The sequence below is a fragment of the Thunnus albacares genome, chromosome 12, assembly GCF_914725855.1.
Source record: "Thunnus albacares chromosome 12, fThuAlb1.1, whole genome shotgun sequence".
In the NCBI taxonomy this organism is placed as follows: domain Eukaryota; kingdom Metazoa; phylum Chordata; class Actinopteri; order Scombriformes; family Scombridae; genus Thunnus; species Thunnus albacares.
The window spans coordinates 897,470-912,399 of record NC_058117.1 but is presented as its reverse complement, the minus strand read 5'-3'; the positions used below and the strand labels follow the sequence as shown (position 1 = coordinate 912,399).

The following is a 14,930-nucleotide window of genomic DNA, read 5'->3' as shown; positions in this document are numbered from 1 at the left end:
ATATATTGTAAATAATAGCTGTTACTGAACTGCTCGCTGCTCTCCCTGGTTTGAGTTGTGGATCTGCGGTAAAATGCGGAGGGGACTTTCGAGTTGTCTTTCTTTTATGTTTGTGAAATTAGATTGAACTGAACTGATTTTGGATTTGGGGGAAAACAAAACGGACTCTTTACCGAATGGATTGAACTCTGAGATTTTGGGACAAGTTACACTTTTGTGTTAAAAGTAACGCAAAAGTTACTTTCCCCGGTAACTAATTACTTTTTTAGATGCAGTAATTGGTAAAGTAATTACCAATTGAGTTACTTTTTGAGAGAAGTAGTAACCGTAACTAATTACTAATTTTCAGTAACTTGACCAACACTGACTGCAATACGAACTTTAGTATCTTCTGCCACCTGCTCAGTGTTAATCAATGTTTTGAGAAAGAGAGAGAGAATTAGATTGGGTCTGATAGTTATTTACAGATAATACACTCGGTATATATTGCGTCCTTTGCGACAGTCTGTCTGATAGGTGGCGGTATTGCCTCTGTGAGCTGAAATAAACCGCCATGAAAACAAGAATAACGTGAAGAAGAAGGCAGTAACAGGACGTTGCGTTTAATCTAAGAATCTACAGACTACTGGGCATGAATAAACTTGTTTAGCCTCTATCACAACCTAAATAACAGACTGCCTATCTGCCCTACACGTCTCCTGAGATCACGGAAGCCTGGACTTGAATTGGGTAAGACTGTTTTGACAGAACAGCTGATGTGACTAATGATGTTTACTGTTGTGCAGAAGCTAAGCTAACGCTCTAACCAGCTTACGTTAGATTCGCTAAGGTGAGCAGCACCCACTGCCACGAACAAAAGCTTTTCAGAGGTTATATTCGTTATTGGGAATTGCTGGGCATACTATAGCTTCAAGCCGTGCAGTAAATAACTTCCCCTAACGCTGATGCTGTTTTCATTAATGTTAGCCAGGTAAGTAGCAGCAGCCATTCAGGGTCATAGAGATAAACAAGCTAGCGTCACTCAGAGCTCAGACAGGCGGGATGGAGGTCAGGTCTACGTTTCTGTTTAAATGTTCAGGTCTTACATTTCTTAAAGCTTAAGTTACGATATATTTGACCTTAAAATTGTAATGTGTACTAATAAATCAGGCATAACTCAGTTGCTAGTCTTGTCGGTTATTGGTCACTTAAATATGTCAATGTGGAGCATCCATACTGCTGTGCTCAGACAGAAAACACAATGAGAGAAGCATTTCCTGAAGAAAATGCATTTGATGGCTGTAAGCATAGTGGCTTATGTTTGAAGAAGATTCACATTTATAATCTTATCAAAGCTGTTTCTCCATAGTGTGTAGTACTGGTTGTATTGGAAGTATTGACTCTAAAATACTCATCAATATGTCTGATTTGGTTCTTGAATGTTGATATCGCTCACTCAAGATAGAGTTCCACTTCCTTCCTTCTGGACACTGTTCAAACTGAAAAGACACAGTGAACCAGAGTCTCTGTCACATTCTCAGCAAGGCTGGGCTCAAACAGTGGCAGTGTCCTTTGTGGCAGCCACAAAGGACCCTTTGGTAAACGCATAACCATGCGCATTTCTGTTTTTACACTTCATTTTGCACAATGCTTTACTCCAGTGGTTCCCAACCTGGGGATATGATAGTAAGATAGAAAAAAAGAGGAAAAAATTCAAAAATTTGTAAACTGCTATAGTCTGATCAGAGAACATCACCCAGCTCATAGACATTCAAGTCCATGACAGTAGTAGTAGACTATAATGGGTCATAAGCCAATAAGTAAGTAATAAGGGCCCCTTGGGCCCCTGGCATTTTTGTACTCAGGCCCAAATAATAATAATCTCTTCAAAAACAGTAGGTTCTTCGCACTTTTGTGCTCGGGCCCTGATAATTCCTTTAAATACAATTGGGCCTTTGCACTGCTAGGTCCTTTATGAGGGAAAATGTTGGCAATGCTGGAGAGAGACCTATCAAAGCTGTAATTGTTGCCAGAGATGCATCTACTAAATACTGACTTGGGGAGGATGAATACTCATTAGGGATGTCAACAGTTAACTGCCAGGAATATTTTTGACCCCTGTCAGTCTATAGATTAATTAGCATACACACTCCACTGATGGCTAGACAGTTACGTGTTCACCATCAGATATTCTTTTTGAATGGATAAAGTACCAGTGTAAAACCGACTTCTACACAGAGTGTTGCATTATCTTTATCATTATCATTGCAGTCTCTCTCCTCTTCTCTGCTGTTACATCAACCTGCTACATGACACACATCATCTAATTTGGATTATTTTTATTATTTTTTTTATTTTATTTTAATCACTCCTGTAGTTGGGGGTGTTCCCCAGAGATAAAGCTGAGCTACTGACACAATGGACTCTCCATAACCTGTTGTTCCCCTTCTCCTTTCCACAAATTTAGATTGTAAAAAATAGGCAATAAATGAAAAGTACAAAGCAATAATCGCCTTTTGAAGTTCCTCCCTACTCATTACATGCTGTGCTGTCTCTGTGTTATAGGTATAGAAATGGGTAGAGGTGATGAGTAAAGTTGTTGATGAGTTTTAGCTCAGTAGTCTGCACAGTCGTTTATGATCTGGGAGACTCCAGTTCAAGACCCGGTGTGGGGAACTCCTTCGTAAGGTTGTTTATTCATGAACACTTATTGTAACACTTAAAATTTCTAAAACTAAACTTTTATTCGAATACAAATAATTTTGTATTGTAATTTCAGTCTGTTGAAAGCAAAATGAACCAAAACTGACATCCCTAATACTCATGCAAACAAGTTTTATATGAATCTAATCTTATGTAATTAGTCTAGATCACTCTGGAGGAATCTGTGTTCACTTTGAAATTAAATGATCTTTATTAAATCTACTTTAATTCAATTTTATAAAGCATGAAAAAGTTCTTAGCACAGTATCCAGTAACACCAGTAATGCTCAGTGAAATGAATCTTGTGCTTTAAATCAGATCAAACTCTTGTCGTATGGAACACAAAAGCTGCAAACTCTGTTGTTTATAATCACATCTCAGCAGATATTTATGACTAGATATTGTCAGTTATAATATTGTAAATCTTTTTTTGATGCTGTGTACTGTCATCGTTTATGACAATCATTTTGTGATTAGTTTCTGGAACTCTAAACCAGAGTGGCTCACAATACTGACATCAGTGTAGACATTTGACTGTCAGATGTCATTTAAAGCTTCTGTTATGTGTGACAGTAATCAGCAGCCTCTGTTTTATTCTTTCAGGTTCTTCAAGTTTATTGAAGTTCCTCCCTTCATCCACTCATCATGGTGGACTACTACCAGGTTTTAGGAGTACGGAGAGATGCTTCTGCAGATGACATAAAGAAATCGTCAGTTGATAAGTTTGACATGTTTATTCCTCCATCCTAATCCTCACCTCAAGTTTTGATGCTCTGAAACAGTAAAGCAGAAATCTCCCCAGTGATGCTTTCACCTTGCTGCCTTCTAAAAAGCCCTCGCTGCCTGCCGTTCCACTAATGAATGACCCTCTATTGGCTGCTTACCTTTTCTCTGAAAGTTCATTAACAATGAAACTACTGAATGAGCTCAAACTAACCGGGGTCAGTAATCAATCTGCAGCTCTGGAGAGTGAAGGGCAGGGCTTCCTGTGTCTAGTTTGATCCCCTGTGTGTTCATTGATGTTCCTCATGAGCACACACACCTTCATTGACATTTTTAAAAAACCTATTTATGAGCATTCCACACATTTTTCAGGTCTTTCATCTTTAACAGGGTTAAAGTAAGACTCAACACTGTTAAGCTTATTGCCAACAACAAATCATTTATACATATATAGTGTTTTCCCCTAGGTTGACTGCTTTGGGGTGGCAGGGGGATGGCGCTCCCCCCCCTAGTTCTCTAGTTAAAGAGCGGCTAGAGATTCACACTAAAATGAGAATTGCTGGTCCACCTTAAAGGTCAGTCCACCTTAAGTGAGCGTGGTCAGGTTGGGTTAATGCGTTGTTGCTAACTTCGGGGCTAACCCCCTTTCATAGACGAGTATTTTTTTTGGTCATGAGGAGCTGCAGCATTTATTAATGGACACACTGTAGCCTGTACTGTACATTTACTGCAAACCTTTTCCTCTGCTCTGCACGCTCACTTTACACACTCACATTACGAAGAGAGGGAGGATGACTCAAAACAATTCGGCAATAACGTAGGCTGTTATTGTGCTCGCAGTGTGTGAGTGAAAATCATTAGTAGCCCGTTGATATTAACGATTGTATGAAATTTTTTGCAGCAGCACTCACAGTTCTGCAGCGGTGGTGCGCCACTGCTGAATGAGCACAGGGGAAACACTCTGAAGGATTGTCCATAATGAAGCTATTTATTACAAATATAACATGAATTTGCTTTCACATTCTTTATTTTATTTGTGATGAACCTCCCCGTTAACATTGGAATTTGCAAAATACAGTAAGGTATGAGGACCCAATGTAATTAAATGTTCATCTGTAACACCCGTTACAAGAGGCTTTTTAAGTTCTACTCCTTCAGATTTCCGTCCTGGTTGATTCGGTGACACCTGTGATAACAGCAAGTGCCTCTCAGTTTTGTTGGAAATGACACATGTATGGACCCCTATGGCTAGAAATCAAGCCCTCTTTATTTGACAGCTCACTGTGGTCAGTAACTTGCAATATTTAGCAACAAATACACACAAAACTTTTGCTGTGTGTGTGGAGTCATTTTTACTGAACAGCAAAGTAGCACTAATCTCTGTGTCAAATACACTGTTTCCTCTGGCTGCTTCACAATAAAAGCCACCGTTGGTGGTTCAACAGGTTGAACATTTAATGTGAAGCAGCAGCAGGAAATGATGGGTTTGCATTAGGAGTAACTTAACAGCATAGTGCCAGTTCAACACACACAATGGCACATGCTGCTTATGCAGACTTGAATTAACAGCCGGTTGCAGCACGTGAACAAAATTCCACATACCAAAAGCATCATTATTGATACTGCATAATGACAACATTTTTCACAGGGTTTATATCATAACTGTATCCAAAATAAAGAAGTTACTTTGTCTTTGCCAACACTTAGAAGATGTAAAAAAGATTCACAGCATCTTTACAACCTGCTGCTATTTTACTATCAGCTAATGCTGACATTCAGTGTCATGCCCCATATGCAAACTGATAATGTTACAGACAGTAACATTAATGCTGCATTGTTGCCTGTAAGTCCCAGAATTTTTCAGCAATAGCTGAAGAATAAATAGCATACTCTTGAATGCTGATTGATAATGAAAATCTTAGGGATTATAATGTCAGGGGCATAAAACAACTGAATAGTAGTTGAATTACAATGTTTGGCACCATACAGTTAAGGATAAAAAGATATGAATGCTACAACTCATTATCATTATTATTATTATTATTATTATTATCATTATCATTATTATCATTATTATTATAGTGTTGATGGAACAACAAAAAAGCCACTTGAGGGATTTTGAAGGCATTTGCAATGCGTGGTCTGCCATGGAATAGCTATGCGTTTGACACTTTATTCATATAATGATTTAAAAACACCTGCAAAAGTCGGGTGCACTGAATAAATGATATAAAAATGAGCCAGTCAATATGAAACAGAACAACAAATACTACAATATGACAGGACCAAAAAGCACAGACGCCCACGCATGATTTAAAAACTGTGTGGTTTTAAGTTCTACAGTTAATGACAAGGTGAGAAAATTATAATTGGGGTTACAGAAACAAAATCGCCCTTTTGCTCTGCCTCGGCTTCAGCAGGTAGCAGTATCATGACAGCTAGATAAAATGTTAATAAGCACAGTATTTTATTTGTAACAGTGGAGTCCTATTTAGCAACCATCATCCTCCCTCTGTCCTCATGCAGGTACAGAAAACTGGCCCTGAGGTGGCACCCCGATAAAAACCCAGAGAACAAAGAAGAGGCCGAGAAGAAGTTCAAGGAGCTGTCAGAGGCTTATGAAGTCCTGTCAGATGGTTTGTATCACAACTTTCTGTACAAGCCTGCGAATGTACAACAGAAAGCAGTGAAATACTGCACAGTAGGTTATGGGATGAAGCTAATAGATAACACATGGTCTGAGTTCAAATGAAACACAGTATCCCTCATGCATCTGACTTATTGGTTGTATTCTCTCTTGTTGTTCTACATTGAGATTTTTTCAATTTCCCCTTGCAGTCAACAAGAGGAGCATATATGATCGCTATGGCAAAGAAGGACTCACAGGGAACAACGGAGGAAGAGGTAAGCGCTCCTTTTTAGAAAAGCTCAAAACTTACCAGTAGCATTAATAATGTCTTAGCTGAGCACAGATGCATGTACTGTATGTAAGATTGATTTTGACTATGGATCAGATTTAACAGACTTCAGATGAAAGTATAAGTTCATCAGCTGCACACAGCTCTGTTATTAAACAGGACTCATTTACAGTTTATTCCAGCAGAAAACCTGTGTCTAAGGCCATATTCAGACCAAATCAGGCGGTGCAGCGAAAACGCCAGTCCTCCCATTCATTTGAATGGGGGTAGTTGCGTTTAGGCTGCAGACATTACTAGGAGGAGGGGAGGACATTTCTCTTTGTTTGATAACATTAAAAGTAAAGTTATACTTTGCTGTCGGCTTCTTGACTGATTTTTAAAAAGATGAGAAAAAGAGAAAGAGGGATCTGAGAGTACATGCAGGAGAGAGAGAGCAGCTGTGGTTGAGCGAGCTAGAGAGTGAATGAAGAGAGGAAGTGGTGGTAGCGAGAAAGCTAGTGAATCAGATCAATAAAGCGTTATTGTCTGATTGTCTCACAGCAGTTATGTTGTAGAGCTCAAACAAGCCCACACCCCCACAAACCTCCACACAACCCTGCAGCAGTGTGCCGCAACACCAGATTTGGTCGGAATATGGCCTTATGGAAGAATTACAGAATGTTTTACTGGGAAGATTCAGTGATGGCAGATAAAATAAATAAATAAAAAAACTATCTGCTGTCACTGTTTCTGATCAGCAAAAAAAAAGGGAGACAAATATAACTTTGCTTTCCATTTATTCTGTAAAACTCTTAAAGCAAGGAACTTTTGCCCATGGTCTTTTATGAAAACAACATTCAAGATGTCCAATGTTTAAATAAAATCTTAAAATATACAAAGTATTTAACAATTGTTAAAGTGCAATATGAGGCATGATACCTTCCTCCTTTAAACATGGTAGTGAATGAAACAATATCCTGTGTGCACGTCATCAAAACTTGATGAAAACTTACAAACATGAACATGTCTTGTCCAGCAGCTTTACTTGTTGAAAGAGCATCAAACAAACATTCACCAGGGGAAAGTGCACTGCTAACATAAGTTAGCAGCTAGATAGCTAATTATCTGCTCAGCTGCAGCACATTAAACAGCGTGTAAACATACCTGCAGATGTCACTGTGCCTGTTAGATGCTGGTTTGGTTGTTGCTCTTCAAAATCCCTGTTAGCGGCACGCTGTCTGTCCATGACTTGTTCTTACAGCAGTTTGTTTATTCTGTCTCCAATGAGACATTAAATTTTGCAATCAATCCGCGGCTCACATGCATGCTGAACCCTGGGGGGCGATCCATACAGATCACAGATCAACTGTGTTCGATTACACTACTAATGAGGGTTATCATTCAATGTCCACCATGATCTCAAAAAGAGTTCCTTGCTATCATTATCAGTAGCACGCTGCTCTCGTGCATTCATGTTTCAACTCTTGTTCCTTGGGCGTCTACCCTCTGACAGGCTCAAATTAGGTAAGACCCGCCCTTTTGAAGCTTGGCAACCAATCAGTGACAACCTGTGACATTTAGTGAAGGCTTCATAGAATGATTCCAGTGGCTAGGAACACAGCTTAAGATACGTTTCAAATACATCAGGTACAAAAAGGAATACAAAAACTTTCACAGGTGCTTGATCAAAAATCACATAGAGGTAAAAATCAGAAAAAAAAAAGATCCGCACACTGTACTAGTAGCCCCCAGCAAATTTAATTGAGCAATGTTTCAATCTACCAGAGATCTTCGTCAGGCATTGTCAAATCACCATCACAGAGCAAGACAAACAATATGTAGGCACAAACACATTCAGCACTCAGGTGATTGTGATCTGCATGATTGAGAGTCAGTCTGCTCCCAAGCTGAACCAATCAGGACAGAGCTGGACAACACTGTCTGATGCTCCCACATGTGGAACAGAACATTCCTCTGAGAAAGGGGCAAAAACAACTTGAAACAACATCAATATTATATAGACTCATATGAAATAGAACACTTCAAAAGTTGAATCAAATATAAATCATAAATCACATAAGTAATCTAAAAAGTTACCATAACAACCATCATATAGAAGAATACATAGAAAAATAGAAAACAGTAATATATTACTTGCCCAAACATTTTTTTGAGAATGCAGGCAAGTTCATGCTAATAATTAGCTAGAATTAGTGTTGAAACCTACAACAGAAAAGGCAACACAGTCAAAGGAAGAAAAAGAATGAAAAGGGAGGCTGCATCAACAAATATAAACCTATTGGAGAAACAATTATATTAGTTAAGATATCTGTGAAAGTAAAATGGGGTCTGTCAGTCATACTTAGAAAAGATCCATCAAAAGTTCCATCAACTATAACCACTGACGGGTCACCTGAGGGAGTGTGTCCAGTCCTGCCAGTGTCGGCTGCTGGTGTTTGAACACTGCAGCAGAAGCATAGTTTGACGTTGAATGGAACAGATGGAGATGGGAATGGATGGATGAAAATAACACCAGTTTTCATTGTCATGATGATGATGATGATGATGATGTTTCAGGGGGCCATTTCCACAATGGAGACCATTTCCACGAACCATTCACATTCCGCAACCCAGAGGACGTCTTCAGGGAATTCTTTGGAGGCAGAGACCCATTTGCAGACTTTTTTGGTACATCCTTCTACTCATATGTAAATAAATTGGTCCAACATTAAGTATGCTGGTGTTTTTAAGCCAAAATGCAGATTAGAAAAGCTTCTGCCTGCCTTAATGTTTCCGATTTCCTGCTCAAGTTTTGTCCCCCCCCTCCCCACCACCACCACCTGTCTCTCCTCTGCTCTGATCACTCAGGTGCAGATCCATTTAGTGATGATCCATTTTTTGGCAGTGGGCGACGGCACCAAAGTCGGGCAAATCGCAGCCGGACGGGCGGCTCATTTTTTGGGGGCTTTGTTGGGTTTCCTCCCTTTGGTGCTGGCTTCTCACCTTTTGATCCAGGTAAGAAATCCACCAAAGAATAAACAAAAATAACATAAGATGTTGCATTTTACCAGCGCAGAATGAGCCTGTCAACAGTTGAAATGAGACTTTCTCTGTCCTCTTCATCTCAGGCTTTGGTTCTTTTGGCTCCATGAACACCATGGGTCATATGGGTCACATGGGTCACATGACAACTATGGGCAGTCTGGGAAGTGGAGGCTTTACCTCCTTCTCCTCCTCCTCCTTTGGGGGAGGTGGTGGTGGAGGTGGAGGCATGGGCAACTTCCGCTCTGTATCCACCTCCACCAAGATCATCAACGGCAGGAAGATCACTACTAAAAGGTAGATACTATGGAAGTAGAACATCACACTCACTGGCATCTGACTTTTTCTACATAATGTTGTGATATACATTCATCTTATGTTTTCTTTGCTATTGTGGACACATCTCTGGGAAATGACAGTCAGAGCTAAGTAAAGATGATGCTAACTGCTCATGTAGACAGCTATTTACCCTCACCCCCCATTTAATCAGTAACCTTTCCATATTTAATTGGGGTGTAAAGGAATATTGAACATGAATATTGGACTTGAATTGTCAAGAAAGTGATCTGCATAAACAGCGTATACTGTATGTAACCATGGCAGCACACATGCAACAGCAGTTAAGTTACATGGAAAGTGAAAAGCAGTTCAAGCAGTTCAAGCAGTGCTTTGTTGTGCTAAAATACAGACTGACATCTGTACTTTAGCAGTTCTTCATTAACAGTGAGTGAAAAGTAGTGAGCACACAGTTCTCCCTTAGAATATTACCATCCTGTCTGTGATTATTCAGAATATGAGGACCAGTTGTATACCAGAAAAGAAATCAGCACATAAAGAGCAGCAATGTGCTGCATAACTTGCATAATATAACGGGTTGTTTTTCTTGTTATAAAGAGAAAATGAAAAGGTTTTCTCATTAAATTGAGAACGTTTTGTTATATCAAGAAACTGAGCAAATATTTTTTTGTCATGGTGGAGCAATATGCTGTAACGGACTCACTGACAAAAAGTATGTGAGAGAGAGAAATAGAGTGTGTGCTAATTCTCAGGTTCATCAGTGAAGTGTATGAGCTACACAGCAGACTGGAGCCTGCAAGCAGTGAGAAGCAGGGTGACCGCTGTCATGAATGGGAGTACACCCGTGTCATTCACTGTGTCTGCTGTCTGAAAGTGGTATAAATAGGATTCAGCCATAATTAGTATTATTAATCGCACCTGTGCTTTGACATGTTAAAATGCCTGCCTTGACGCACAAAGATCAACAAAGGCCATAAGGAGCATACATAAAAAAAGACCAAAAGCAGTCACTGTAGCAGATAAATAAGGTCAGCAATGTTTCAGATTTCATGTCAGTTCTCTTTTAGCCAAGCTCCATTTCCCCTACATTTTATAGGCTTTGTGTGTAAGTGAAGCCTGGTTTCAGTCCTCCTTCTGTTCTTCTCTTCCAGAATTGTGGAGAACGGTCAGGAGCGGGTGGAGGTGGAGGAGGATGGGCAGCTGCGGTCATTAACCATTAACGGTAAGGAGCAGCTGCTGCGACTGGAACACAAGTGAAGACAGAACAGTCCTCAGCTGGAGAAGCGTTACCTCAGCACAAACATACCAACAACCTTGAGCTTGAAACAAAAGAAGAAAAAAAGCAACAAAACGATGTAATAATAATGCTCTACTATTGTTTGGATGTACATACTTAGGTCATGTTTATTTCCCTTTATGTCCTCTCCCTGCTGACTCATTTGTTAACCAACCATTCAAATCAGACTTTTCTATGCATTTTGTTAATGTAGTTCTGAAATTGGAGCTGTCCTTATATTTTGGCTCAGGGTGGTGTTATTGTTTCAGTGTTTGGGACCACAGTATTGTTCTGATGTATATGACCCCCCTCTCTTCCACTACTTGCTGTATGCACTCCACTGTGTGTCTGTGTGCAGACAGCACACTGTGTTCAGAAAACAAAGCATGACTTTGCTTTTTCATCTGAATAGTAAAAAAAAAAAAAAAAATGTTGAATTTGATTTTTAAAAGTGGGTAGGCATAACCGAAGCATATTCCCTCTCTCTGTTTACTGCTTGTCTAACCTGTTCTTAGTCCTTTTTTTTTTTTTTTTTTTTTTTTTTTTTTTTTAAATACAATGCTGGTAGGATGAGTTATGCAATTTTGTATGTTCTAATACCAATGTGTTTTTGTTTATTTAATGATGCATGTACACCTGTTGATGTTGAGTCTTAATGTTAAAACTGCATTATGATGCACAAATGACGGAAGTCATTCTATAAATGATATATGAATATAGAAGGAATTTTGTGTACTTTGTAAACCAATAAATCTGAGTTTTGTCCTGTTTTCAGGATGCTGAATTTTGGCTCGTGTCTGTTCTGTTGATTGTATTGAGGTGTGTTCCAACCTTAATTATCATGAACTTCATCATGAGTAATATGTCAGTGCTCAAAATTATATTAGATTTGACTTTGTTCTGAACACGACAAACACTTTCACAGACAGCATTATGCAAACATTTTAGGCCCATTAGATGTTGAGATTCTTATCCATCATGCCATACCATCAGAGAGCTGTCTGATCGGTTCTTAATGTATTCTGCAGCATGACAATGATCCCAAACATACAGCCAGAGTCATAAATAACTATATTGATGGTATGGCCCCCACAGAGCTACTGAACTTTGTATGAATTTAGTTGATAAATCAAAACTATTAATGGCATTACTTTTGAAAGCAGCCTCACTTTTAGTGCCTAGAACTTTTGCAGAGTACTGTATATAAAAACAATACTACAAACATTTGTTACAGTGACATATTAAAAACATGTTGCTGCAGTGCATTGCTTGACCCACACAAGTAGAAAGGTTGTGAAACACACCAGCTGGGTGCATTACATCTTTGGTGTAACATTACGCTGGGCCACCTTAGAATCTAGCCTTTTGATTTGACAGGCCGAGGAACAAAATAGTCTGTAATCTTTTCAGTCTAACCTGTAGGAGTCCCAGACTCAAAATAAAACATGGGAGGGTCAGCAGTGATGCTACTAGCCAGAGACAATATTGGTGTATGCAGTGTAAAAACTTGGCTAAAGTGTTTGACCATATTCCCAACAGACAATCTTTCTTTAAACTGAACAGAAAGACATTAGTATCATGCAGTGGGGCCATATTGCATCACATTTTGTATAGTAGATTGGGAAAGGGTTAGGGTGCATAAAGGTTTTGGAAATATTGCAGTTTTGGTTAGAGACACTATATTATAAACACTATATCATGTATTTGTTCCAGTATACACAAATGGACCCAAGGATCCTAATACAGAGATTAGATCATTCATCCGTTTACACAGTCGAGATGATGGCAATTGCAACAGCATTAAATGGACTGCATTTATATAGTGCCTTTATAGTCTTCCAACCACTCAAAGAGCTCTATACTACATGCCACATTCACCCATTCACACACACATTCATACACTGATGGCAGAGGCAGCCAAGCAAGGTGCCAACCTTGCTTGGCTGCAAGGTTAGAAAAACAGGCACTGAAGCACAAGATCATAGACAGCTCACTCAGTAAATCTGAAGCAAAGGAGTAGGACATACCAGACTCAATAGACCACACTTAATAGGCAAACCTCCCTCATGTTTATGTGATCACTGTCAAATAGAGGAATCGGTGGAGCATGTAATTTTTCACTGCCAAAAAAACTCTTGAGAAAAAGAAACACTAAAGAGAGAAATCAGGAAGCTTGGAGTGGAAAAACTGAGTCTGAAAATGTATTTACCACTGCGTTGGCGCATCTGTACCACTACTTGAGAGACTACTACACTTTTTTGTTTTATTTTATTTTATTTAAGGGGGATAGCTAATTCTGGTCCAGCATAAAAGGTGGCGGTAATGCACCTTAACACTGGCTGCCACCTGCTATAAAACTGAAAGAAGAAGAAGGAGCAGACATTTTTGCTTGAGGAACAGGAAACAGATAATTAACCAGGTCAGACAATATGTATTAGCAGTGCTTTGTGTGCCATCAAACAATAGACAGCTGGCATGCCTGGTTGTGGTACTGACCCAGCTACTGATTTATGTTTCATGCTTTGTGTAGGACTGACTGATACAACTGATACAACTGATACAACGACATGAGATGGAAGAGAATCTACAATGCAGAAAATACAACAATGAAGCATTTGCTGTCTCGGGCCCTGAAGTCAGTAGAGGCCCCGAATAAGCAAATCACACACATTTGACCTCATCTGTGCATGACAATTATGACAAGGAAAGCTTTAGGTATGACATGACCAATTTTAAGTAATGTCTACTCAGCAGTAAATATTCTAATATTGAAGTCATGTTGACTGGTCCATTTTCAAGGTAAGTCTTCAGTGCTCCAGAGTTTGACAGTCTATACACTGTTTTATGACCTGCTGTCGGAACAGTCTAGTATATTTTAAATTCATTTTTAAACTAATTTATTTATTGAGTAATTGAGGACTATAAGTGCACAAATCTGAAGATAATCATTCTAAACAAATGTTGATATTAGCCTTTAAAACCCATTATCATAACACTCCATGAATACTGTTCATATAATAAATATTTAGGAACCTTAGTTGGGTTTTAGCTTCCTCTGTGTCTGTAAATGTAGGGCTCTCATTGGTGGAAATGAGTTTGATTGCCTACATCCCCCTCCCACTGCCTGTCTACTCTCTCTACATACTGTCCTGTGATAGTGGCACACTGACTGACAGCAGCAGTGTGACAGTGCACACCACATGCTGCACCTCAGACAGTGAGCATGTTTTTAATCTACTGTGGCTTGAATTGTACCCCCTTTGTGTGTCCCTTTGGACAAAAGTTTCTGCCAAGTGCTATCCACCTCCGCTCATTATAGGACAGGAAAAAGCGCCACCTACTGAAACTTCTTATAACTACAACATGAGCACACGTGTTTAGTAAGAGGCAGTGTAAAGATATCTAGATGGTGAAAAATCACATATGCTGGCACTATGTACCTGTGAGTACTGGTCCAGAGTGACCTCAGCACTTCTTTAAGGCCCTGTAGCTATCAGTCGTGCATTTTTGTCATAATTTCCGTATCTGTTTAAATAACCCATCATATACTTTATGTACCTACTGTTTTTTTAATCTGTGGAGCCTGAGCAGAGCTACGAGGAAGTAGCAGGATGTAGGCGGAGACACCTGTCGATCAGGGTAGTACACTTCCAAACACACTTTAAGCCTTTGTTTAAGCCTTAATCGTTTTTTATGAAACTTTTTTTTTTTCATCACCACAAGACACACATCAAACTCCACCCTGTCACATTGTGCTCAGGACAGTGCTTTGACCTGTGACAAACTTACATAGAGTCCTGGGGTAATGCAGCAAAACTGCTCTGCGGCGAGCAGGAGTTCAGGTGGAACAAGCTGTTGATCTGGAGCTGTCCTTGGTGCTGAACGTCTCAATCCAATTAGCTCTCTCTCTCTCTCTCTCTCTCTCTCTCTCTCTCTCTCTCTCTCTGTCTCTCTCTCTCTCTCTCTCTCTCTCTCTCTCTCTCTCTTATTCGTTTATTCTCTCTTCCTCGGGG

At 39.5% G+C, this 14,930-nt stretch overlaps 1 protein-coding gene across 1 annotated transcript; it reads left to right on the top strand.

Moving 5' to 3' along the window:
- The first annotated feature begins 549 nt into the window (after positions 1-549).
- On the top strand, positions 550-11,701 carry dnajb6a (DnaJ heat shock protein family (Hsp40) member B6a). The gene is made up of 8 exons (XM_044368925.1): positions 550-729; positions 3,286-3,392; positions 5,932-6,041; positions 6,244-6,309; positions 8,880-8,990; positions 9,171-9,317; positions 9,431-9,641; positions 10,793-11,701. The coding sequence occupies exons 2-8, from the start codon at positions 3,328-3,330 to the stop codon at positions 10,896-10,898; spliced, it is 816 nt and encodes a 271-aa protein (XP_044224860.1). The 5' UTR covers positions 550-729; positions 3,286-3,327; the 3' UTR covers positions 10,899-11,701.
- The last annotated feature ends 3,229 nt before the right edge of the window (positions 11,702-14,930 follow it).